This window comes from Macaca fascicularis, chromosome 10 (assembly GCF_037993035.2).
Source record: "Macaca fascicularis isolate 582-1 chromosome 10, T2T-MFA8v1.1".
NCBI lineage: Eukaryota > Metazoa > Chordata > Mammalia > Primates > Cercopithecidae > Macaca > Macaca fascicularis.
Genome location: NC_088384.1, coordinates 117983615 through 118007312, shown reverse-complemented (window position 1 = coordinate 118007312; position 23698 = coordinate 117983615). Strand labels below are relative to the sequence as shown.

Genomic DNA, 23698 nt, shown 5'->3' with positions numbered 1-23698 from the left:
GTTACACTATAGATCACGTGACCTGTCACTGTATGATTAACTGCTTTTGTTTTACTCATGTAATTCCGCTTCTAAAAACCCTGCTCAGTCTTTGTTCAATGCTCAGCTTTTTGGATGTGAGTCCACTGAGCCGGTGCGTACCCAAAATAAACAACAATCCTCCCGCACCCCATACTGGTCTCTCCATTCCTCAGTTTACCGCAACATTAATAATGGCCATTCTGGCTGGGATAAGGTGGTATCTCCTTGTGGTTTTAATTTGCATTTCCCTAATGATTAGTGATGTCGAGCATTTTTCATATGTTTCTTGGCCGTCTGTATATCTTCTTTTGAGAAACGTCTATTCCTGTCATTTGCCCACTTTTTAATGAGGTTGGTTTTTTTTCTTGCTGATTTGAGTTCCTTGTAGATTCTGATTATTAGTTGTTTATTAGTTCTTTATCAAGTGCATAGTTTGCAAACATTTTCTCCCACTCTGTGGGTTGTCTGTTTACTTGAATTATTCTTTCTTTTGCTGTGCAGAAGTTTTTTAGTTTAATTAGGTCCCACTTATTTATATTCGGTTTTGTTGCATTTGCTTTTGGGGTCTTGGTCATAAATTCTTTGCCAAGGCTGATGTCCAGAAGAGCTTTGCCTAGATTTTCTTCTAGAATTTTTATAGTTTCAGATCTTAGATTTAAGTCTTTAATTCATCTTGAGTTGATTTTTGTGTATGCTGAATGATAGGTATCCAGTTTCATTCTCCTACATGTGGCTCAGCAGTTTTTCCCAGCACCTGTTGAATACAGTGTCCTTTCCCCAATTTGTGGTTTTGTTTGCTTTATCAAAGATCAGTTGGTGGTAAGTATTTGGCTTTATTTCTTGGTTCTCTATTCTGTTCTATTGGTCTATGTATCTGCTTTTATACCAGTACCATGCTGTTTGGAAACTATAGTCCTGTAGTATAGTTGGAAGTCAGGTGATATGATGCCTCCAGATTTGTTCTTTTTGCTTAAGATTGCTTTGCCTATTGAGGCTCTTTTTTGGTTCCAAATGAATTTTAGCATTGTTTTTCTAATTCTGTGAAAAAGGCATGTTGGTATTTTGATAGGAATTGCACTGGGTTTGTAGATTGCTTTGAGCAGTTTGGTCATTTTCACAATATTGATTCTTCCAATACATGAGCATGGGATATATTTCCATTTGTGTCATCTGTGATTTCTTTCAGCAGTGTTTGTAGCTCTCCTTGTAGAGATCTTTCACCCCCTTGGGTACGTATATTGTTTTGCAGCTATTATAAAAGGGATTGAGTTCTTGATTTGATTCTCAGCTTGGTCATTGTTGGTGTATAGCAGTGCTACATTGATTTTGTGACCTGAGGCTTTACTGACTTCGTTTATTGAATCTAGGAGTCTTTTGGAGGAGTCTTTAGGGTTTTCTAGGTATAAGATCATACCGTTGGCAAACAGATAGTTTGAATTCCTCTTTTCCAATTTGAATGTCCTTTATTTCTTTCTCTTTCCTGATTGCTCTGGCTAATTAATTCAGCTGACAATTTTGCAAAGAAAAGCGGGTGTCAGCCTGGGAAAAGGCATACAGGAAGACAGCTCAAAGTGAGCATGTCAGATTCAGGGCGAGTAGGTGTGTGTGGAGTAGGGTTTGAGGGCTACCGAGCGGAACTCTCAGATCATAGAGGAAGGACCCGTTCTCCCCCACCGTCGGGGTGGCTGGGCTGGTCATTGTGGGGGACCGGCTCATGGCCCACATGGATGCCCTTCCCTCTGTGAGTTGTGTGTGTGCAGGCGCTCTGCCCTGCGCCACCAGGAGCGTGTCCTTTGTTATTTCACACTCAGCCTGCATGTGGGCGGCAGATGCAGGAGACAAGGAGACACGGGACGTGGGGGTAAGTTCGGGATGGGCAGGTGGAGAACCCATCTCAGTTGGTGGTAATGGAATGGTTTTAGTGGGTGGAAGTTACAAAGAGGCTTGTTTTGGCTTACCATGGAGCACAAGGGTACCTTGGGGGAACCGAGCTGTCCAAATACAGAAGTGGCTCTTTGCAGGCTGGCTGAGCCAGTGTGTGTTCCGGACGTTGCTGAGAGGATCTTGTCCTGCTGAGGGCTAGATAGGACTCTTGAACGACCCGAGTTGGGCTTCCCATGGGAAGTCCCGGGGCCCCACAGCATGCAAGACTGAACCTGAAGGGCCCACAGAAGGGCTAGCAGCTAATGGTCAGCATCCCAACTGTGGTGGGGACCCCTTGGCCTCCCTGGGCTCCAGCTCCAGGCCTGGAAGGGCTGAAAGGGTGGACAGAGTCACAGCTGACAGGAGGTCTGAGGAGCAGCTTGTAACGAGCTTCATTGCCTGACAACTTTTTTTTTTAATTAAAAAAATTTTTTTTGAGACAGAGTCTCCCAGGCTGGAGTGCAGTAGCACGATCTTGACTCGCTGCAAACTCTGCCTTCTGGGTTCAAGCAATTTTTCTGCCTCAGACTCCTGAGTACCTGGGATTAAAGGCACGTGCCACCACCTGGCTGATTTTTGTATTTTTGGTAGAGACGGGGTTTCGCCACGATGGCCAGGCTGGTCTCGAACTCCTGACCTCGGGTGATCCTCCCACCTCGGCCTCCCAAAGTGCTGGGATTACAGGCATGAGCCACTACGCCCAGCTGGCTGACAATTTTATGTTACCACGAGTGCAGCTCCTTGTCAGGGCAGGTCTGTGGTTGGGCTACGGTTTATTAATGAGATTGCAAATCATGCTTCTCTCCTGCGTGTGCCCACTCTCCTTGCAGGCCTGCGTGGCACTCGGTAAGCAGCAGGCTCAGGGAGAGCATCCTGGATGGTCACTGTGCAGGTGAGATGAGGAGGACACTTGGAACCAGGCATTGGATGTGAGCCCCGCCCCATGGGAGGGTGACGGGGGGACGCTGGGCACCTGGGGGACCTGTGGGCCAGCTGGCCCTGGGCTTGTGCTCGGGGAGTCAGTGGTGGATTCTGACCCCCATGCACCCCTGCAGGCCCACTGGCCTCATCCTTCACCCCTGCCCTGTGCCTCTGAAGCTCCCTCACTAAGGGGGTGGAGTCTGATTTCCTGCTGCTTGACCGTGGGCTCAGCCATGTGATTTGCTTTGGCCGAGGGGATGTTCACAGGGTATGTGGTACCCTGAACGGAGAGCTGCATTGACCAGGCTGCTGTCCTGTGTTGCTGCCATCAGTGAGGGTGGCTAGCCTGCTGGTCAGGAGGAGGATGAGGGAGTAGGGGGCAGAGCTCAGCCGCCCCCGTGGCCTGACTTGGACCAGCCAACCAAATGCGGACTCTGCTGCTGAGATCGTGTTTGTGTTTGTTCCTCAGCAAGAACTAGCTCGTACATGGTCCCAGAAACAGAAAAGGAAGCCCAGGGGTAGCGAAGTGACACTCCCGAGGCTCCACAGCCTCTCCTACTGGGAGCTGTGTAAGAAATGACCCCCCCAGACCCTCCATCCTGGCAGCTGAGGGATGAAGGAGAGACCCAGTCCTCCCGTTGTCCACCTTCTCAATGTCTAGTTGGGACCCCTACAATATCTTGATTTTTTAATGTTGACAATTGTAGTCAGCTGAAAAATCCCCCTCCACCACCACCGCCCCAAGGGAAAAAGAACCCGTGAAGGTGACCTGATCTGGAAATAGTCTCTGCAGATGCGATTGAGTTAGAGGTCTCAAGATGAGATCTTTCTGGACTAGCCATAGGCCCGAAATCCAATGGGAAGTGTCCATATATAAAAGGGAGGTGGAGGGAGGTTACCCTGAGAAGATGAAGTGAAGATGGAGGCAGAGACAGGAGTGATGTGGCCATGAGCCAGGGAACTGGAGGCTGGAAGAGGCAGTGAGGGCTTGTCCCCTAGGTCCCCTGGAGGGAGCTCAGCCCTGCTGACCCCTTGATTCGGCCCAGGGATACTGATCTCAGACTTTTGGCCTCCAGGACTGGGAGAGCATAAATGTCTTTGCTTTAAGCTACCTGGTTTGTGGGACTTTGTTGCGCCAGGAAACAAATACAACAGTATATTCCACACTGTAAAGTGTGCTATGCCAGGCGGACCGTGCCTGAGGCTGGGCCGGCCTGTGGTCTGCAGTGTTGACCCCTTCTGATCCCCCTGAGGGAGCCCCTGCCTGCCCCAGGCCAGGGTCTCAGTGCATCCGGCTCAGTCTCTGCCGAGGCTACAGACCCTCCCTCTTGCGCCTCCGTGTGCTTGAGATGAAGAGCCGGCGCTGTGTCCTCAGGCCGCTGAGGGGTAGTCCTTGGGTGGCTGGCCACGGTCTCGGGGGCAGGAACAGCACAGGGGGCTGAGCAGGGATTTCGGGTGCTGTCCCTGCCTGGTCCTCCAGCTTTCCCAGCTGACTCCTGCCCGGCTCAGCGACGAGGGGCCCAGCAGCAGAGAGGTCAGTACCTTGGACAGCATCCTGCAGCCCACTGTGAGCTGAGGAGGGCTGTGTGTGTGTGTGTGTGTGTTCACATGTGCATGTGCATGCATGTGCACATGTGTGAGTGAGTGGGGGGGTGCAGGGTCCCGCAGCCGGCTGAGCCATGCCTCTTTCGTCTGCCCTGCGGGTGGGTCTGTCAATACTTGGCTGAGTGGCCAGTGCCGTGGACAAGCGGCTCTGCCCAGCATAGGCCTGTGAACTGACCTCTCTGAATCCTCCTGGGACAGAGGAGTGACGGCGACCCCCATCCTGTGAAATGACCCAAGAGAAGGCCTCTGGGTCTCCCTGGAAAGGGCCCCAAGCTGGATTTTTCGTTTGCCAGGCCCTGGCCTCTAGGCCTGTAAGCCCACGCCTTGAAGCTGGGAGGAGGGTGCTTTGCAGATCACCTGACCACCCCCTCCCCGCCACAGGGCCTCACCCTGGGAGTCTGATTCCAAGGAGGGTCCCCCCGCCACCAGGACTCCTGTCCCAGGCCTACAGTAGTTGCCTAATTGTGAGTGTAATTAACTACTGGCACCCTCAAAATTAGCAAGTGGCTAATTGTGCCTGTAATTATCAGCTGCGTAATTAACCGTGTGAGTGGTTTTTTGTTATGCAAGTCATTGTGCATGTGAATTGTGCCCAAGAAAAAGGAGGGTGGGGGGGCCCAGGGCTGGGGGAGGGGAGAGGGTGGGAGGCGGCCCAGGACTGGGAGAAGGAAGTGGGGAGGGGGCCCAGGGCTGGGGGAGGAGAGAAGGTGGGAGGGAGGGGCCAGGGGTGGGGGAGGAGAGAAGGTGGGAGGGAGGGGCCAGGGCTGGGGGAGGGAAGAGGGTGGAAGGGGGCCCAGGGCTGGGGGAAGGAAGAGGGTGGGAGGGAGGGACCAGGGCTTGGGGAGGGGAGAGGGTGGGAAGAGGAGCCTAGGGCTCGGTGAGGGGAGAGGGTGGAAGGGGGGTGCCCAGGGCTAGGGGAGGGGAGAGGATGGGAGGGGGAGGCTCAGGGCAGGGGGAGGGGAAGGGTGGGAAGGAGGGGCCCAGGGCTGTGGAAGGGGAGAGCGTGGGAGGGAGGGCCCAGGGCTGGGTGGGGGGCGGTTCCAGGGCTAGGGAAGGAGAGAGGATAGGAGGGAGGGCCCAGGGCTAGGGGAGGGAAGGGGTCACCACTGGGCCCAGTCCTGTGGCCTGCCGTGCCCTGCGGGGAGCTGGGACTGATCGGCTCCTGAGGTGGAGGCTCCTGGGAGGGGCTCAGCGCAGGGCTCAGGCCAGACGCTGCTGCCCAGCAGGGGCCGGAGGGCTGCCTGCTTCTTCGAGCTCAGTTTCCCCAACCTTTGAGCTCAGCCTCCACAGGCCCAGGGTGGCTGGCACGGATACTGTGCAGGGCTCCACTCTTGATCCATGGCCAGTGTGGACTCAGGCTCTCAGAGCAGGTGGGGTCAGGGGACTGGGTGAGTTGGAGAGCTTTGAGGACCCAAAGTCTGGTGTGGGAGAACCCGTTTGTGTCCGGACTCATGGCCTGGGGGGCTGGGATTCTATAGTGGGGAGGTGAGGCCAGGGCACCAAGGTGATCAGAGGGGCACAGTGGCTTGGGAGAGGCGGGCATAGCAGGGAGCCAGGTGCTGCCGCCACGCGGGGCTGTGAGCCCACGACCCCCAGCTTGGCTGGGACTTGGCAGGAGAATGTCCTCCCTGGGCGGCGCCCACAGCAGACCCACCTTACAGGCACATGCCAGAGCGGGTGCAGATGGATGGTTCGGAGGCTCAGCCTGGGCAGCTGGGTTATTGGGACAGCCTGGGGGTTCCTGGATAGTTGTCTACAGTGATGGGCAGTGAGTGGCCTGGCCCAGTCACCCATGGGCAGTCTCTCAATGCACAGACACCGCTGCACTGACCCTACAAGGGGCCTGGCTGATTTGGGATGGAGGCTGTCCCGGCTGGGTCCCCTTCCTCATAGCCAGGCAGGTGCTGGGAGCCGATGCTTGTGCCCTCCAGAGGCCCATAGGGAAGGCGGGTCCTGACCACTGAGGGCCTCCAAGGTCAGGCCCAGGACTGTGGACTTTGTCCCAGTTGTGTTGGGAGACTCAGCGTTCCACACACACGGAAGAGACCTGGGAATGCAGCTCAAGTTCACGTCCAAACTCAATATGCTCTGGAGGGCCCCTTCCCCCACCCAGCATCACAGCCCCCTGAGACGGTGCTCTCTGCGTCCTGGAGATGTCCTGTTGCTGCGTTCTCCAGGGCTGCGGGTGCTGCGTCCTCCAGGGGCACGGGTGCTGCGTCCTCGCATGGACAGAGCGGAAGGCCAAGGGGGAGGCTTTTTTATCAGAGCACCAACCTCGTGCACGAGGCGGGAGCCCCTGGGACCGGATGGCATCTTATCAAAGGGCAGGAGGGAGAGAGCTGGGACTTTCTGCCCCCCACCCTCCACCATGCGAGGACGCCTGGATGGCACCATCTGTGTGGGGCAGGCCCTCACTCAGCACCAACCCTGTGGTGCCTGGATCCTGGACTCCGACCACCAGACCTGACCCATGTTCCTGTCCGTTGTGACCCTGTCCCGGCACTAGGTGGTTACAGCACCACACATGAGACCGCTGGTTACCGGAAATAGTGAGTTGGCCTCCTGGGCTGGTTAGTGTGGATAATAGGCCGGCTTCCTGGGCTGGTTAGTGTAGTTAATGGTTTGTTTTTCTGGGCTGGTTAGTGTAGTTAATGGACTAGCTCCCACCTGGTTAGTGTTGCTAATGGGCTGGTTTCCTGGGCTGGTTGGAATAGTTAATGGGTTGGTTTCCTGGGCTGGTTAGTGTAGTTAATGGGTTGGTTTCCTGGGCTGGTTAGTATTGCTAATGGGCTGGTTTCCTGGGCTGGTTAGTATAGTTAATGTGTTTTCTGGGCTGGTTAGTGTAGTTAATGGACTAGCTTCCCACCTGGTTAGTGTTGATAATGGGCTGGTTGATAATGGGCTGATTAGTGTAGTTAATGGGCTGGTTTCCTGGGCTGGTTAGTATAGTTAATGGGTTTTCTGGGCTGGTTAGTGTAGTTAATGGACTAGCTCCCACCTGGTTAGTGTTGCTAATGGGCTAGTTTCCTGGGCTGGTTAGTATAGTTAATGGGTTGTTTTTCTGGGCTGGTTAGTGTAGTTAATGGACTAGCTCCCACCTGGTTAGTGTTGATAATGGGCTGGTTTCCTGGGCTGGTTAGTATAGTTAATGGGTTGTTTTTCTGGGCTGGTTAGTGTAGTTAATGGACTAGCTCCCACCTGGTTAGAATAGTTAATGGGCTGGTTTCCTGGGCTGGTTAGTGTAGTTAATGGGTTGTTTTTCTGGGCTGGTCAGTGTAGTTAATGGACTAGCTTCCCACCTGGTTAGTGTTGATAATGGGCTGGTTGATAATGGGCTGATTAGTGTAGTTAATGGGTTGTTTTTCTGGGCTGGTTAGTGTAGTTAATGGGTTGCTTTTCTAGGCTCATTAGTGTAGTTAATGGACTAACTTCCCACCTGGTTGGCTTCCTACCAGCGACTTTGAGGCCAGAGCTCTGTGGGGCGAGGGAGACACCTGGGCTGTTCTGCTGGTTCTGTGTCCTGGGAGGCCCCCAGGGCCACAGGGAGGCCTGAGTTCAAACCCCGCTCGCAGTGGGTGACTGCCCCTCTCTGAGCTGCAGTTTCCTCATCTGTAAAGTGGGGGTGACCATAACCTTTCCATGGCCGGTTCTGTGGGACCCAGAGTAAGGCCCTGGGACAGGTGGCATTGTCTGTGCCTGTCCTCTCTATCCAGGGAGGCTCCCTGGGCATCGTGGATGGGCATGGAGTACCCGTGAGCCTTTGTGTAGGAGCCTGGTCCACGGGGCATTGTGCTGGGGAAGCCTCCGGAGCTCACGTCCCCTCCCCTAGAGAGGACTAGGCCTGGACATGGCCCCCAGAGCCGCCCTTTGGGGACCAGCGGTGATGGCCTCAGCTGGAAGGGCCCGGTGAATGCTGGACCACATGCCCGCAGAAGGCCCAGCTCATTGCCAAGGTGAGCCCCACTGAGGGGCACAGCACTGCTGCACGGCCTGTGTCGACCCTGAGGGGCCACTGAGATGGTGTGCCCCTGTACCCCCGCACCCAGGCCTCCAGCAAGGCGCCTCCGGTTGCAGTGGTGACCAGCCTTCTGCCGAGCCATCCCAGGAGGCCTGGCCCAGGGACTTGATACTCTTCATGCCCCCTGCCTGGGATAAGGCAATGACAGGAAAGAGGGAAGCAGGAAGCGTGGAGAGGACAGGAGGCACGGAAGGCAGAGGGCGGGAGAGGCACCCGCAGAGGCCCAGCTGGTCTTACCACTGCAGGAGAGCCTCCACATGAGGCTGGGGAAATGAGGAGGGGAGGGAGGCATGCACGTAGCACCTGAGAGCCTCCACCTGAGGCTGGGGAAGTGAGGTGGGGAGGGAGGGATGCACGCAGCATCTGGCATCCGTGAAAAGGGCTCCGAGGCTTGGTGGTTTTATCTGCTGATGTCGGCTGTGGCTGCGGAGGGTTTGCACCCAAACATGTCAGTGTCCAGAGGCCTATCTCTGTGCATGTGCTGCATGTGTGCTGCCTGTGTTTGCACGTATGTGAATGAATGTGTGTGTGCACACGTCCATTGCATGCATATGCATGTCCATGTGGGTGTGCATGTGTGCTCATGTGTGTGCAAGCATATACATGTGTGCACATGCGTCTCTGTGTGCCGGCACTTCAGCCCGTTATAGTGTGCCCCCACCACAGGGGGAGGAGTCTACAGGGCTGGGGGCCCTGTGCTTGCCCCTCCAGACACCTCTGGGCACCAGGACCCTGAAACTCCTCAGAAAGTGCCTTGAGCCCCCTCCGTGGCCTGCTCAGGCCTCTTCTGCAGGAACATTTTCACCAGGTCGACCTATCCCGAGGCCCAAGGGATACTGTTTGTGGGGGTCTTAGGTGAAGCCGGGACATGCTGGCTGGGGCATCCACATGCCTACACGCAGGCCCCTTGGGGCACTGGGCAAAGCCAGAGGTAGGAAGAGAGGGAGGTGGGAAGAGAGGAAGGTGGGAAGAGCCACAGGCCCAGGCCAGCTCCTTCCTTGCTGCCACTTTTGGCACCAAACTCCAAGGAGTCTGAGAATTCCAAATTGGTCCGGGCATTCCATGGAGTCCGGCGGGTGTATATGCCAAGGTAGGAGGGGAATGTGATTTTGCTTGTTAGCTTCATGGATACCTTCTAAACCCTTTAAAACATTGAGACAGATGGCATGTGGCCCCACAGGTGTGAGGAGCGGGTCTGCCTTTGTTCTTCATTTTCCCGCAGCCTAGGACAGCGCCTCGAGCTGCACAGGTGCTCAAGGAGTGTGTTTGGCATGGATGGATCTCATGGTGGCCACCACCTCCCCCGTGTGCACCCACCTGCCGTCCCGGAGCACCATCTGTTTCTCGAATGCTTGGAAGAAAATTAAGCCAGGGCGAGGCCGACTACGAAAAAGGGGGACTTTATTCAGTCTCTGGAGCAGCGCGCCCCGCCTGCCCGCGCACAGCCGCTCCGCGAGAGTCCACTCAGTTCGGGACCAAGACTGTCTGGCACTAGAAACACACTGAAAACATCAACTCGCTTCCCTTTTTTTTTTCCTTTTTTTTTTTTTTTGGTACAAAATGATACAAACAACAATACAAAATAGTTGTGCTGTTGACGATTACAAAAAAAGGTGGAACGTTTGTCTAACCTCGTGATGCTCAGATTTGCAGGTGTGAGTACATCATACTTCAGTATCTTTCCCCAAAACAACTGTGGTCATGCGGGCTGCTGCACATTTTGTCCATTTTCAAAAAGAAACATGCAAAAAAAAAAAAAAATCAGAATGAAAAAAGGAGAGAAAAGAAAAATAAGACACGTTCCAATTGTACAGAGGTGGTCCCCCGCTGGGCCTGTTGCGAGGTGCTGTCCCTCCTACGGACCCACGGCGCCGTGAGCTGGGTCACGTGTGTCTGGGAGATTTTGTGTTGATTCTTTTGGTGTTATTCCTTTGAGCACTGACAGAAATTGAAACTTCCCCTCGCCCGGCTTTTTGCTTTGGAGAGAACAGAATTCTCATCTCAGTGGACTGTGTGTGTCAGCTGGTGCTCACGCTGGGAAACTGAGGCATCTCTGAGCGCCTGACAGTTGGACATCGCTCTGACACGTTGGTGGCGGGAGGCCTAGCATTTTGGATGTGCTGAAAGACACTAGAAAGAGAAACCTGCTGGGCCAGAAACGGGGGCTGCCCAGGCCCTGAAGAGCACTGTGGTCCTGGGCTGGGGGCTGCCTGCTGACCAAGGCCAGTCGCTCCTGCCACTCCCACCTGCAGCACAGGTTTCTCCTGCTTGCAGAACAAAAATTCCCTAAAGGAACCAAACCATGCCCTCGCACCCGGCCAGCATTGGCCTCCCGGCTTCCAGCAGGGGTCCCCTGGTTACAGACAGTCGTATCTACAAGCTAAGGAAGAGAGACGTTGGACACTGATTGTATGCTTAGCTAATGCTATCTCAAGTTCAGAGGTGGAGCTGGGAAGCTGCGGGAACCCCATCTTTCTCTGGCCCCCAGGGGCTCACCGGGGTGGGGGTAAAGGGGAGGCTGTCCAGCTGTCTGGAAGCAGGGATCGGCGCGGGAAGCCCTGCGAATGTCCCTCCAGCTGGCACTGCAGCTTCAGCCTGCGTGATTTGGGCAAAATGAACGGGGGGCTTGGCAGTGACAAGAGGCGGTGGGAGAGGAGGGGAGCTGGTGGGAGGCGGCACCAACATCGCCCAGCCCTCCCGGGTAGCGCGGTGCTGGCAGGACTGGGGTCTCCTGGTGCTGGGTCCTGGGAACGCCAGCCCAGGGTTCAGGGAACCCAAGGAGGCCTCAAAATTTCAGAGAAAGGAGTTCATGCTGCCCCGGCTCCCGGGTCATAGTCACACTTAGAATAATCCACACACACTCCTCAGGACTGGAGGCCAGACCTCCCCAAACAGCAGAGACTTCCAGTCCTTCCACTGGCCGCCCAGCCGTCCCTCCAACGGCCCCACACCCTCAGCAGCATTCTTGTTTGCATAGCACAGCTCAGAGCTGGGGGACCCCGGTGCAGCCCAGCCGGCTGCCCCTTGACCTCTGTTGGTCCATCTCCTGGACTGGCTGTCTGCAGAGGGGGGCACCCAGCACGTGGCACAGTGAACTCCGCCCTCCCTGGGCAGCCATGGGAGGGTCGGAACGGACAGAGCTGGAGACTGGGACCCCAGCTCGACTCTGAAGGCTGCGCAGGGGTGGCTGTGAGTTTGGTTTGGGTAAGGACCCTGACGTCCAACGGGAATGTGCTGTGAGCCTGGCACAGATGTGTGCACTCAAGGCCAAAGCTGTTCAGAAAAGGCATGACCTTAGCCATGGGGAAGAGCCACAGGCTGAGGGGGGCCCGGGTCCCCGGTGGAGCGCATGCTGCCCCCACAGGCACCCCGAGACACCCTCTGACCCCAGCGGCAGGTGCAAGGCAGGGTTCCGGGAGGGCTCCCGGTCCTTCCCCAGTGCTGGCACCGCCCTACCTGACACCAGGTCCTGCTCAGGACCCCTGGCACCTCCTTCCTTGGGAAGCCAGTTGTCACTGGCCTGGGAGAGACAGAAAGCTGACAAGCACGAGGCTTCCCCACATGGGGCCTGCCTCCTGCCCCAGCCCGAGGCACCCAGACACAGCCATGCCAGAGGGAGAATGCACCCTCCGAGTTTTCTCATGCAGTGAACACAGGCAGCCGAGCGCTCTCCCGGGGGTCCCCGGACACAGCCCCTCTTACTGTCTTGCAGGACTGATTCCTTCCCCCTGTTTGGCTTGAGTCAACCCAGCCCTGGAGATAGCAGTGCCAGCCTCGAGGACAGCAGCAAGGCTGGACCCGCCGCTGCCTGCCCCTGACGTGGGCCCATAGGAGAGGGGAGGCACCGTCTGCAGTGTGCAGAAGCATCTGTGCGACAGGTGGACACAGCAAGATGGGGCCTCCCGCCACCCACACAGGCCCACAAGCATCTGGCAGGAATCAGAAGCACACAGGCTGGGGACGGGGAGGCTGCGCAGGCTGCTGGGTGTGGTTCTGGTCACCATGCCCTCTCCCACTGCCAGGGAGGGTCCTCTGTTCCTGCCATCTGCACAGCCCCCCGGATGGTTGGAGCTGTCAAGAGTGTCCTGGGGTTTTGAATCGATGCATGTTGCGGGGCCTTTGATGGCACCCCAGGCAGTCTGGTTACCAGGTTGGAGGGCTGGAGCCAGCCTGGTGACCAGACCGCTGGCTGGTTTGGAAAACTCACTCTTCTGGACCAAAGGCAGAGGGGATCTGGTGGCACTCGGGGTGACAGGTGGCCCTGACGGAGGCCTGGGTTGACTGGGGGTGGAGCCCTGGGGGCAGCCAGGGGCAGAGATGGGGAACACCCAGGATGACCCCTGTTCCCCTCCAGCCCCCGGCCTGAGCTCCTCACAGCATCCGGGAGAGGGTGGGAAGCAGCCACAAGGCGGGGGTAGTCTGAGCCACACCGGCCGCAGGGCTTTCTGCTGCTGGGGCTGAAGGCTAAGCCTCCCAGTTGGCCTCGAATCCCAAGAGACCCAAGAGACGCCCCGTGCCTCCCCCGGCCAACTGTGTACAACAAAGGCTGCTGGGATTTGAATCCCACTCTGTTTTCAAACAAGTCACCCACTTTCTTTTTCTTAATAAAAGACCAAAATAAAAATGAAAGAAAGAAAGAAAGACACAGTCTCCCCCATTTCTGAATGATGCCTTCAGAGCTGGGACTAGCTGGGGTCAGAGGCCGCTCGGGACAGGAAGGTGGGGACGGTCTGTCAGCTTTAGTCACTCCTGAGTTTGAGGGAATCTGATACATGTACCAAAAGGCACTTTCTTTTTTTTTTCTTTTCTTTTCTTTTCTTTTTTTTTTTTTGAGACGGAGTCTGGCTCTGTTGCCCGGGCTGGAGTGCAGTGGCTGGATCTCAGCTCACTGCAGGCTCCGCCCCCCGGGTTCACGCCATTCTCCTGCCTCAGCCTCCCGAGTAGCTGGGACTACAGGCGCCCGCCGCCTCGCCCGGCTAGTTTTTTTTTTTTTTTTTTTGTATTTTTTAGTAGAGACGGGGTTTCACTGTGTTCGCCAGGATGGTCTCGATCTCCTGACCTAGTGATCCGCCCATCTCAGCCTCCCAAAGTGCTGGGATTACAGGCTTGAGCCACCGCGCCCGGCCTTTTTTTTTTTTTTTTTTTTTTTTTTTTTTTTTTTTTTAAAAACAGTACTTCTGTTCTAGGAAATTCAAGTGAAGACAGAGTGCCTCTTGCTGTCCTTCAGTGCCAGCCGGCGCAGTGCTGGGCAGCGGCCGTGTGCAGGGCGCCGTGGGGTGGGTGCTCATGCTAGACAGCTCAACGTGGGGGTGGGGGGGCCTTCTAACAGCACTAAGGACACGGCCGCAGGGAAAGTCGGGAAGACCGACCGCCTCCGCTCAGTCCTGCTCCTCCGGCGTCCGAGTGTGGCTCTCACTTCGGTGCGAAGACACGAGGTCATCAATCCTCTTCACCGCCTCCATACATGTCCGCCAGCTTCTTGAATCTGGGCCCCCAGTCGTTGAGGTAATCGTAGTCTTGGTCCCCGGAACTGGATGAGTTCAGGGAGCTGACGGAGCCTGCGGTGGAGCCGCTCCCCTCGTAGTCGAAGACCAGCAGGGAGTCATAGGGGGGTGCTGTGGGGTCGTTGTCGGCAGCCCGGAGTCCCTGGAGGTCACAGACACAGGGTTAGAGTGCAGGGCGCACTGTCTCAGCCCCGGGATCTGATGGAACGGAAAGCAGGGCCCAGAAGAAGAGGTGGGGAGGTAGGATGTTGCATACAGTAGGTGTCCAATAAGTGCTCTCTGCATTTAACTGAAGGGCATTTCTGAATAGGAAAGGGCATTTGTGAAGACGGAGCGTGGGAGTGTTGGAGGGGCAAACTCAAATCCAGCAGCGGCCTGTGGGCAGGGGAGACGGAGGGTTGGGTAGGGCCTGTGGCTGGAGTTCAGCTCCTCCCAACCCAAGGGCAGGTGAGAGGGGTGTGGGGAGGGGGAGGAAGGTGTCGGGGAAGGTGGGGGTGTGGGTGAGGGTGAGGGGCTGTGGGGGAGGGGGAGGGGTGTGGGGGAGGGTAAGAGGGTTTTGGGGGAGGGTGAGGTGGGTGTGGAGGAGGCTGAACACCGCCCTGCGTGTTGATCCTTCGCCTGGCTCACAGGTAGGAATCCTCGTCCTTGGAAAGAGAGCCGGCTGGGGGAGGTGATTTGCCCAGGCCACCCAGCTGGAGGGGCAGGGCTGGGCCTGGAACCAAGGGTCTGAGCCGCCGCCTCCCCACGGCGGCTACCGGCACTGTGGAGACGGCTGCTGTTTGTGTGCTACTAGAATTTTAGTTTTAGAGGAGACACCTTGCCCGGGACCCCCACTGCTGAGGGGCACACACCTCGTTGATGAAGTCACCGATGTCGCCTGGGTGCGGCACCATGGGCCTGACCGGGTACTGGGGCTCGGCGCCCACCGGCCGCTCATCCACGCGACGCACGCCAGGGGCTTTGCTTGGCACGTGCCCCATGGCTTCCGGCTGCTGCAGCTGGCTGAGGTCGTAGTCCTGGAGGGGGCAGCCGGGAGGAGTCAGGGGCACCACAAGAATCCGCCGAGCCCCTCTTCCGCCCTGCATCCTGTTCTGTGTCCTGGGCCACAGATGCGCCTGCTGCCTGCTGCCCTGTGGCCTGGTCTCCAAGCATCCCACAGAACCATGCTGTCCCCTGCTGTGCCCCTCCACAATGCCCCACTTCCTCGCCCTTCACCCCAATCCCTTGAGCAGGGATGGGGGCTGTGCCTGGCTGTGTTCCATGGCCTGGGGCTCTCCCCGAGTGACCCCACCACCACGCTGCTCACTGACCATGTGCCCCGTGTGCTCAGGTGGCCAGGAGCTGGGTCTCCGCAAGGCACGTTCCTCACACTCGTTATGGTCGTGTTGTGGGTGGGGAGGGGTCTGAACTTTAGATGGGTTTAAGGACTTGCCCCGATTCCCTGAAAGGCCAAGGGCAGACCCAGATTCCAACCAGCAGCTCTCATAGTCTACCCTCCCGGGCCACTGCCCCTGGTCACTCAACAGACCCCGCACACAGCAGCAATCAGGTGAGTGGGCATTGGTATCCTTGGCCAACCCAGAGCCCCCTCCCCTCCAGGGCATGGGGCAGCACTGGGCAGGGGCTGGCAGTGGGAGGGAGGAAGGCGAGAGGATGGGAGGGGTCCTAGGATCCCCTGTGGGGGATGCAGGTGCAGTGTGCACAGCTCAACCCAGGCTAGACATGCAAACGTGGGCAGGGCGGTCGGACTAGGAAACTGCTCCCCTGCCTGGCGCCCTCACTGGTGAAAAAGGTTGAAATGTCTTACTGTTAAAACCCGAGGGCAAGCCCTGCTGAGACACTGGTACACGTGAGAGCTGGCCTCCTGTGGGGAGGCAGAGGCGGGCCATGGTCTCACCTGGTCCTCCTCGCCGCCACCTTCCTCGTCATACTTAAGGATGTTGTCGCGGACGTCGTCCTCGGGGTCAATGAGCAGCTGCTTTGTGTGGCGCTCCTTCTCCCGCCGCTTCATCCACATGACAAACAGCAGGACCATGGCTGCGGGGGAGGGCCGCCCGTGAGCAGGGTGTGTGGGTGTGCCGCATGTGTGCACACGCATGCCTCTGTTTGCCACGTGTCTGTATGGGCATGTGCATGCAGGTGGCACACAAGCATGACTCTGCGCCCGTGTTGCTCGCACACCTGTATTGCACACGCACATGTGTCTCTGCATATGCAGGCCTGGGTGTGCAAGGACACACATCTGTGCACATGTGCGGCCCACGTGCGTGTGCATTTGTGGATGTAGATGTTTCATGCATGTCTGTGTAACCATGCATACGTGTATCCGCAGGAATATGTGTATATGAAGGCTTGCACATGCGTGTGCCTGTGCGAGCATGTAGATCTGTGTATGTGTGTGCTCGTGTGTTTGTGTGTGTATGTGCACACAGAAGTCTGCATGGGTCTGTGTGTGCATGTCTGTGCATGTCTTCATGTGTACTTCGTGTGTCTGTGTATGCTCATGGGGTGTGAGTGCAAGCATGTGTTCATGTGCATAGTGCATGTGTGCCCACGTGTCTCTGCATGTGTGCCCACGTTGTGTGTACATGCCTGTGTGTGTGTGCATGAGTTTCCAAGGCAGAGCCGCACTGGCTCAGGCCCTCTACCCAGCTCACTGCCGGGGCACTGGGCTACATTTTGAGACACTGATTTACATACTCGCCCTCCTCTTGCACTCCCCTTTTGAGGAGGCAGCCAGCTCAGGGCGCCCCTCACCGCCTGGGGGCAGGAGGACATGGGGGGCTGAGGGGTGCACCCCCAAGTCTTTCTGAGTCCCTCTTCTGAGCAGCAGGAGGGGAGACGGCTTTGGCAAAGGAGGTGGAAGTGAGGTTTTAGGCACACAGTGTCTTGGCAGGAATCACTGAGAGAGGGAGATGGACTCCCTCATATTGAAAGAGGCTCTGCCCTGGGAGGGGGCAGGGGAGGAGAGGGGCCCAGAGAGGGGATCCAGGGATCCTGCTTCCTGAGGGCCCTTGGGGCAGGGTCAGTCCAGGGCTTTGCTGGACAGAAGGGCAGCCCCACCCAGCACCAAGGGGTCACTCAGAGGGGCTCTTTCCACCACCCAGAGGAGTTGGGGGACAGGCTTAGAAGTTCAGGTGCATGTGGAAACTGAAGAGAGGTAAAGCCCCCTTGTGGGGTGGATGGAGGGGACCCTCTCCCCCAAGCTGAACTGGCCTCCCCCTGCCTTCCGAGGTCCGTGTCCAGGCCTGGCTCCCCTAAACAGCCTTGCTCACTCTGGACCCCTGGCTGCCTCTGCTGCAGGAAGAGCCTGGCGCACCCATCTGCAAGCCTGGCAATGCACGGGGCATGGGCTCCAGGAGCAGGTCACGCGGCCCACGCCCCCAGTAAATGTCTGCACAAAGCACTCCACTGCATCCTCCCGAAGCCTCCCATCACCTCCCACGTCACAGATGTAGCAGCTGAGGCCCAGAAGTCACAGGTGTGCTCTTATGTACTGCAGAGGGCGAGCCCGGAGGCGGGAGGGGTGGCGACCCCCCCATCAGGAGGGCTGTTTTTTGCCAACCCGATTAACTGGCTGTGGCTGCCTGAGTGCCGTGAGGAGGATTCTGAAGCTGAGCGGAGGCTTGGGAGGAGCTCTGTGGGTACTGGTGGCATCCCTCCTGCCTGTGCAGGGTGAGGTGACAGCTGGAGGACACTTCCTGACCTGGCCCAGATCGTGGAGAGGGAAGGGCAGGCGGAGGGAGGAACCACCTGCTGCAGGTGCGGCTCGGTGAGAACCTGGAACCCGGAGCCTGCTCTAGTCTTGGCTCAGCGGAAGCTTCGAAGGGGTCAGCTCCACTCTCATAGCTGGCACCCCAGGCTCATCCAGGCAGACAAGATGAGCGAGGGTTGAGAGAAGGAGTGTGGAGGAGGGGAGGCCACTCCGGGTGCCCCCATTCACCCCACCAGGGCTGAGGTGCCCACGAATGGACAGAAGCCGGGCAGCAGGCGGATCTGCTGCTGACCCTGGCCCCGGCCCCACTGCGGCTGCCCTCCACTGCGAGTGGCCCAGGTCTCCCGCCCCGGCCAGGCACCCGGCTGAATCAGGCCTCACAGCCCTGCCCACAGAGGGCCCTCTGGCTGGGCCTGGCCCCTGTGTCTTCAGAGCAGGGGACGTCGGTGAGGACGCCCCCACCTTTGCTATGGAGACTCTTCCCAACCTCTGTGGGGCTCTTTCCACTCCTGATCATACAAAGGAGCCCATGACACTGAACGGCTTTCAAAACAAGCCTCAGAATTAAAAACCAGCTTTTTGAGGGGTGATAGGTCTAGAAATGGGGAAAAAAGCAGAGTCCTCATAACTCAGACGTCCTTTGGACAGGGCTGACGTTGGTCCCTGGGGTCTTAAGTCAGCTACAGGCCAGATCTGCAGGAGGGGCCTGGCACCTGCTTCAGCCTGTTCTGGACGTGGTGGGGGACCCTCTGGTTTGGGTGTGAACTGGGGAGGTGGTGACCGAACCCTTCCCTGCCCTGCCTCCCACTGGGATCCCTGGGCTAACACAGACCAGGGCGACTGTCCATGAGGGATGATGGGAAGAGGGACCTCTGGGGTCATTTTCAAGCACCTCCCCTGGCACCCCCCCAGCCCTCAGGCCTGCTGGGGAACCCATGTGGTTCTGGGAAACTCAGGAAACTAGTAGAGCATATGGTCTGGGCAGAGCCAATGAGAACACTCCATTCCTTGGTTGGCGATTGGCTCCAAGGTGTGCATGTGACCCAAACCCGTCCAATCAGAGAGTGTCCTGGGACTTTGGATGGGGATGCTAACAGGCAGGGCTGAACTTCCCTCTGCTAAGTCCACCTGGGAGCTGCCCATAGGCATCACAGGTTCTGGAGGGCAACAGCTTCAGGATACAGGGGCTCTGGGAGGCAGAGTGGAGCCATGGAAAGGGGCCAGGCCATGGGAGATGCCTGGGCCAACCTGCACCTCCAGACTTGAGAGTAATGGGAGGCTCCAATTTCCCATTGTCATATGGACCAGTTCAGCTGCGTTTCTGAAGGGCTCCTGACAGATAAGGCTGAGAGATGCGGGCTGAGAGTGAAACCCAGGCCCCACTCTGCCCACCATCCCTGGGACAGGGCACTCATATCTGCAATGCCCCCACCCACCCTGGTGCTCAGCCACACTCACTCAGCAGGATGAGGATGCAGATGAGGATGGCCACGATGGCGCCGGTGCCCAGACCAGCCGCTGCCACTGCACCAATGGTGGTGCAGTCCCCGTTGTCGTCACATGGACACACCTTGACTTTGATGATGGATGTGTTGGACAGGGGAGGGTTTCCAGAGTCTGTGACAATGATGGGGACGTCATACATCCCGGCCTCCAGGTACAGGATGCGCAAGCTGAGTTGGGCATAGTCACCTGGTGCAAAGGAACAGTAAACATTCAGCCAGAGCCTGGCCCTCCCTTCCAAGCAAGACGTCCAGAGGAAAAGACTAAGTCCAATGGCATGGAAATCTGAAATATCTGTCTGGTTACCACACATACATACACCTGTGCTACATCATTAAGTTAAAAGACATTGGAGGTTGGGTGTGGTGGCTCACGCCTGTAATCTCAGCACTTTGGGAGGCTGAGATGGGCAGATCACTTGAGGTCAGGAGTTCATGACCAGCCTGGTCAACATGGCAAAACCCTGTCTCTAGTAAAAAATACAAAAATTAGCCTGGGGTGTGGTACGAGCCTGTGATCTCAGCTACTTGGGAGGCTGAGGTGGGAGAATTGCTTGAACCTGGGAGGTGGAGGTTGCAGAGCTGAGATTGTGCCACTACACTCCTGCCTGGGCAACAGAGTGAGTCTCTGTCTCAAAAAAAAAAAAAAAAAAAAAAAGGCCTTGGAGACACAACCAAAAAGCAATTGCAACATGTAGGATGAAGAAATAATTTCCTGAATATATAAAGAGTTTTATCAAATCAATAAAAAGAAACTCCCCAAAGAAAACATAGGCAAAGTCATTGAACAGACAATTCACGGAAGAAACAAAAATGGCCAATAAATATTTTTAAAAAATTTCCAGTGGTAGTCAAGATATACAAATGGAAATAATGACTTTGGCCTAAAAGTGGCAGAATACAATATTATTTTAAAACAATAATGTTCAGTGTTGGTAGGGTTTGAGAAAACAGGCACTCTCCCGATGGAAGTAGACATGTCTAGAGCACATTTTCACCGTACTGCCAGAACTTGAGAATTTTGATATCCTTTTATACCACGAATCTATATCCAAGGAAGTATTCTAAGGAAACGTTATCGGTCAGGGTCCAGTCAATTGATAACTGGCACAGGAAGTTGTCATGGATGTACATGGGCAGAGCTGCAAGGATGTTCACGGCTGGGCTCATTAAAGCAGCAAGAAATTGGGAATGACTTGGTGGCCTCCTCAGGGCCAGGTGAAGAAGGCTGAGCAGCTGAAGCGTGGCCAGTGTCCCCAGCCTTGGTGGGACAGTCCTGTTGGAGGGCCGTCGCCCACCTCTGGTGTTCAGTCTTCCAAGGCCAGCTGGGTCTCCCAGGGGCCTGCACCCCAGGCTGGTCTGACCCTCCCCGTGGCCTAAGGCGGGCTCACCGTTTAGGCGGGTGATGGTCCAGTTCTTCCGCACAGCCGCTGGGACAAAGGGCAGCTCGAAGACGTAGGGGCCGATGTTGGGGTCGACGTCGGCGTCAGCCGCTGTGATGTTGATGGCGTTCAGGTTGGGCTTCTCGCAGATCTGCGCCTCCTTGGGCAGCAGCTCAGGGGCATTGTCGTTGATGTCAATGAGATAGATCTGGAGGGTTCCGGTGCCGCTGGCTGGGGGTATCCCTGCGGAACAGACACAGGTCACCACACGGGCCACTCCTGTTACTCCACGACCAACCCACAGCTCCATACAGGACACGCACACAAACAACCACACACAACATATACAGGGACACATCTACAGCCCCCCAGCCGGCCACGGCCGGCCACCCCCCAACACAGCTGCACAGGGACTGACCCACAGCCCAGCCATGGCTCCTGACACCCTGCCACACGCCATGGGCAGCCACACTACTGTGTATGGCATCTCAACAGACACCGCAGAGCACACGGGCACACCCACACCCGCAGCTGCACACACACCCACAGTCACTGCACAGTCACTGTGTATGGCATCTCAACAGACACTGCAGAGCACACGGCCACACCCACACCCGCAGCTGCACACACGCACACAGCCACTGCGTACGGCATCTCAACAGACACCGCAGAGCACACGGGCACACCCACACCCGCAGCTGCACACACGCACACAGTGGGGTGCGGCATTCACGTGGAGCCCTCGCCACATGCCCTCCACCAATGCACAGTTAAACTCAGAGCCACTGAGGTCACAGCCACGCACTGGGGACTCACTCCCGCGGGGGAGCCAGGGAGGGGTTCTGAGGGTGCTGGGCTCTGCACTGGCCCCTGAGGGCTGGGACCCACCCACCATATCTTGCCCTCGTCTGGGACTTAGGGCAAAACCTTTCCTTGCCTCCTGGAGTTTTGCTGGCCCCACCCAGCAGAGCCCCAGGGTGCTGGAAGCCCTGAGCCCATGATCGCGTGGAAGAACTGCTGCCTTTGGAAGTGTCTGTGAGAAAGGCAGGTGCGGCCGCTCCCGATGAGCTTTGATGGAAGCTCCATCCTGGCCCGGCAGGAAGTCTCCCTGGAGGACCCGATGACCTCTGGCCTCAGCATGGAGGGAGGTGCTCTGCTGAGCCCCCAGAGCTCCTCAGGGGCCATCCCTGTCCCTGGGGCCTTTACGTGCTCAGCCCCCGCCTCAGCCCAAGCCAGCAGTGCTGATGGATGCAGGCCAGGCGGCTGGAATCTGGGGACAGAGATGCCCTGTCTGCTCTTCAGGCTTGGAGGAGGCGGCGGCAACGGCAGGTTCTGACTGTGGCTTTGCCCTGATGGCAGCTCCTGACCTGACATTAACAACCACGTGTCTTGACTGAGGCAGGCGAAGCATGTAAAAATATATCCCACAGGATGTCTCTTGAATCTTCTGGAAGCTGCATCAAAACACATTTAAGGGGACGCAGGGCGGCGCTACCTTTGAAAACTGCTTTGAGATGTCGCTGAGGGCACACCCTGTGATCGGAGAAGCACAGACAGGTTCTGTTAACTGGAGGGCTCCTACTCTGGCCTGCACACCCAGGCTCACTCACATGGCATCTGCCACATGTGATGGATGCTTCGTCCAGCTACAGCCTCACAATCTCTTTTTTTCTTCTTTTCTTTTCTTTTTGACAGAGTCTCACTCTATTGCCCAGGCTGGAGTTCAATGGCGCCATCTTGGCTCACTGCAACCTCCGCCTCCCAGGTTCAAGTGATTCTCCTGCCTCAGCCTCCTGAATAGCTGAGATTACAGGCATGCATCACCACGCCTGGCTAATTTTTGTATTTTCTTAGTAGAGATGGGGTATCACCACGTTGGCCAGGCTGGTCTTGAACTCCTGACCTCATGATCCACCTGCGATGGCCTCTCAAAGTGCTAGGATTACAGCTGTGCGCCACTGGGCCCAGCCCGGGCTCACAATCACTTTCTAATTTAACCTCAGGGCTTGAGCTGCAGCAGGAGGGCCGTCAAGGGGAGACGCTTCCCCTGACCAGGGCCCTGGGCTCACAGGTAGCTGCACAGCTACATGGCCCCGGCTCTGTGGACCCCGGCGGGGGAGGCGGCGATGGCTGGGGAGGCTGGCAGGGAGGTGACCACGTCCTGTTTACACCTGCTATGGGACGAGCGTTTGCGCAGTGACGACCCTTGCCCATGAGGCTTCATGCACAGCCGTTCCAAGAGCCCACCAGGCATGGCCCCGCCTCGGGGCCTTTGCGCACACCGTTTCCTGACTCTGTGACCCTCCTCTGCCACCCCACCTTCCCCTGCTTGCTCCTCTGGTTCCACAGCTCTTGGTCCCAAGGTCAGCTCCTCAGGGCGGAGCCCCTGGTCATTGCCTCCCAGCCACCGGTTTTGTTTTCTCCCAGATCTTCTTGTTGCCTGAATCATCTGTGTGACTGGTTTCTCTCCGGTCTCCCTGGGGCAGACACTGCTGAGTCATCCCCAATATCCATTTTCTGCTTCCTTTTAATAAAATAATCAGAGTCCTACATTTTGTCTGGGATCATCACTGTCCACCTAGAAGACCCCATTTCCCAGCATCCCTTGCAGCTAGGGGTGGCGGCATCAGTAAGTTCTGGGCTTTGTGAGCTGCGGGTGGAGGACTTGCATGGGGCTTTCTGAAATCCTTAGTAGAGCAGGCGTGTGCCTGTGCCCTCCCCACAAGGCCTTCTGTTTGCCAGAACGTGGCTGTGATGGCTGGAGCTCCAGCAGCCATTCTGGACCATGCCATGGCAGTCGGAGCCCTGGGTCTGGGATCTGCCCCTGGGTTGCCTGCCTCCAGGCTTCTTGGATGTGAGAGGAAAAAAAAGCCTCAATCGTGCTGCAGTTTCCTCCATCGGTATTCACTGACCTGGGTTCCAGCCGACACACTCGGGCTGTCGGCCACGCCAGGCCCGGGCATCGCCGTGTGCTGCTCACCGATGAGCAGCTGCAGGCATTTGGCCGGTACTCAGTGAGCAGCAGGCTGGGCAGTAACCACGGCCACAGCAAACAGGAGCCCATGCTGCCCTGAGCCAGGCCCTTCCTCAGTGCTCTGATGACTCAG

General features: G+C 56.9%; 1 protein-coding gene and 1 pseudogene across 2 annotated transcripts in view; both read right to left on the bottom strand.

Moving 5' to 3' along the window:
* Positions 1 to 10784: 10784 nt before the first annotated feature.
* LOC123567077 (uncharacterized) lies at positions 10785 to 13928 on the bottom strand (annotated as a pseudogene).
* CDH4 (cadherin 4) overlaps positions 13469 to 23698 on the bottom strand; it is a 687747-nt gene continuing 677517 nt past the window's right edge. For both annotated transcript variants that reach the window (XM_005569504.5, XM_065523362.2), the window contains 5 exons: positions 20601 to 20834; positions 19166 to 19399; positions 15890 to 16029; positions 14844 to 15008; positions 13469 to 14134 (listed from right to left, as the gene is read on the bottom strand). In XM_005569504.5, the coding sequence (XP_005569561.3) occupies positions 13928 to 14134; positions 14844 to 15008; positions 15890 to 16029; positions 19166 to 19399; positions 20601 to 20834 (980 nt within the window). In that variant the 3' untranslated portion in view covers positions 13469 to 13927. The remainder of the gene's footprint in view (positions 14135 to 14843; positions 15009 to 15889; positions 16030 to 19165; positions 19400 to 20600; positions 20835 to 23698) is intronic.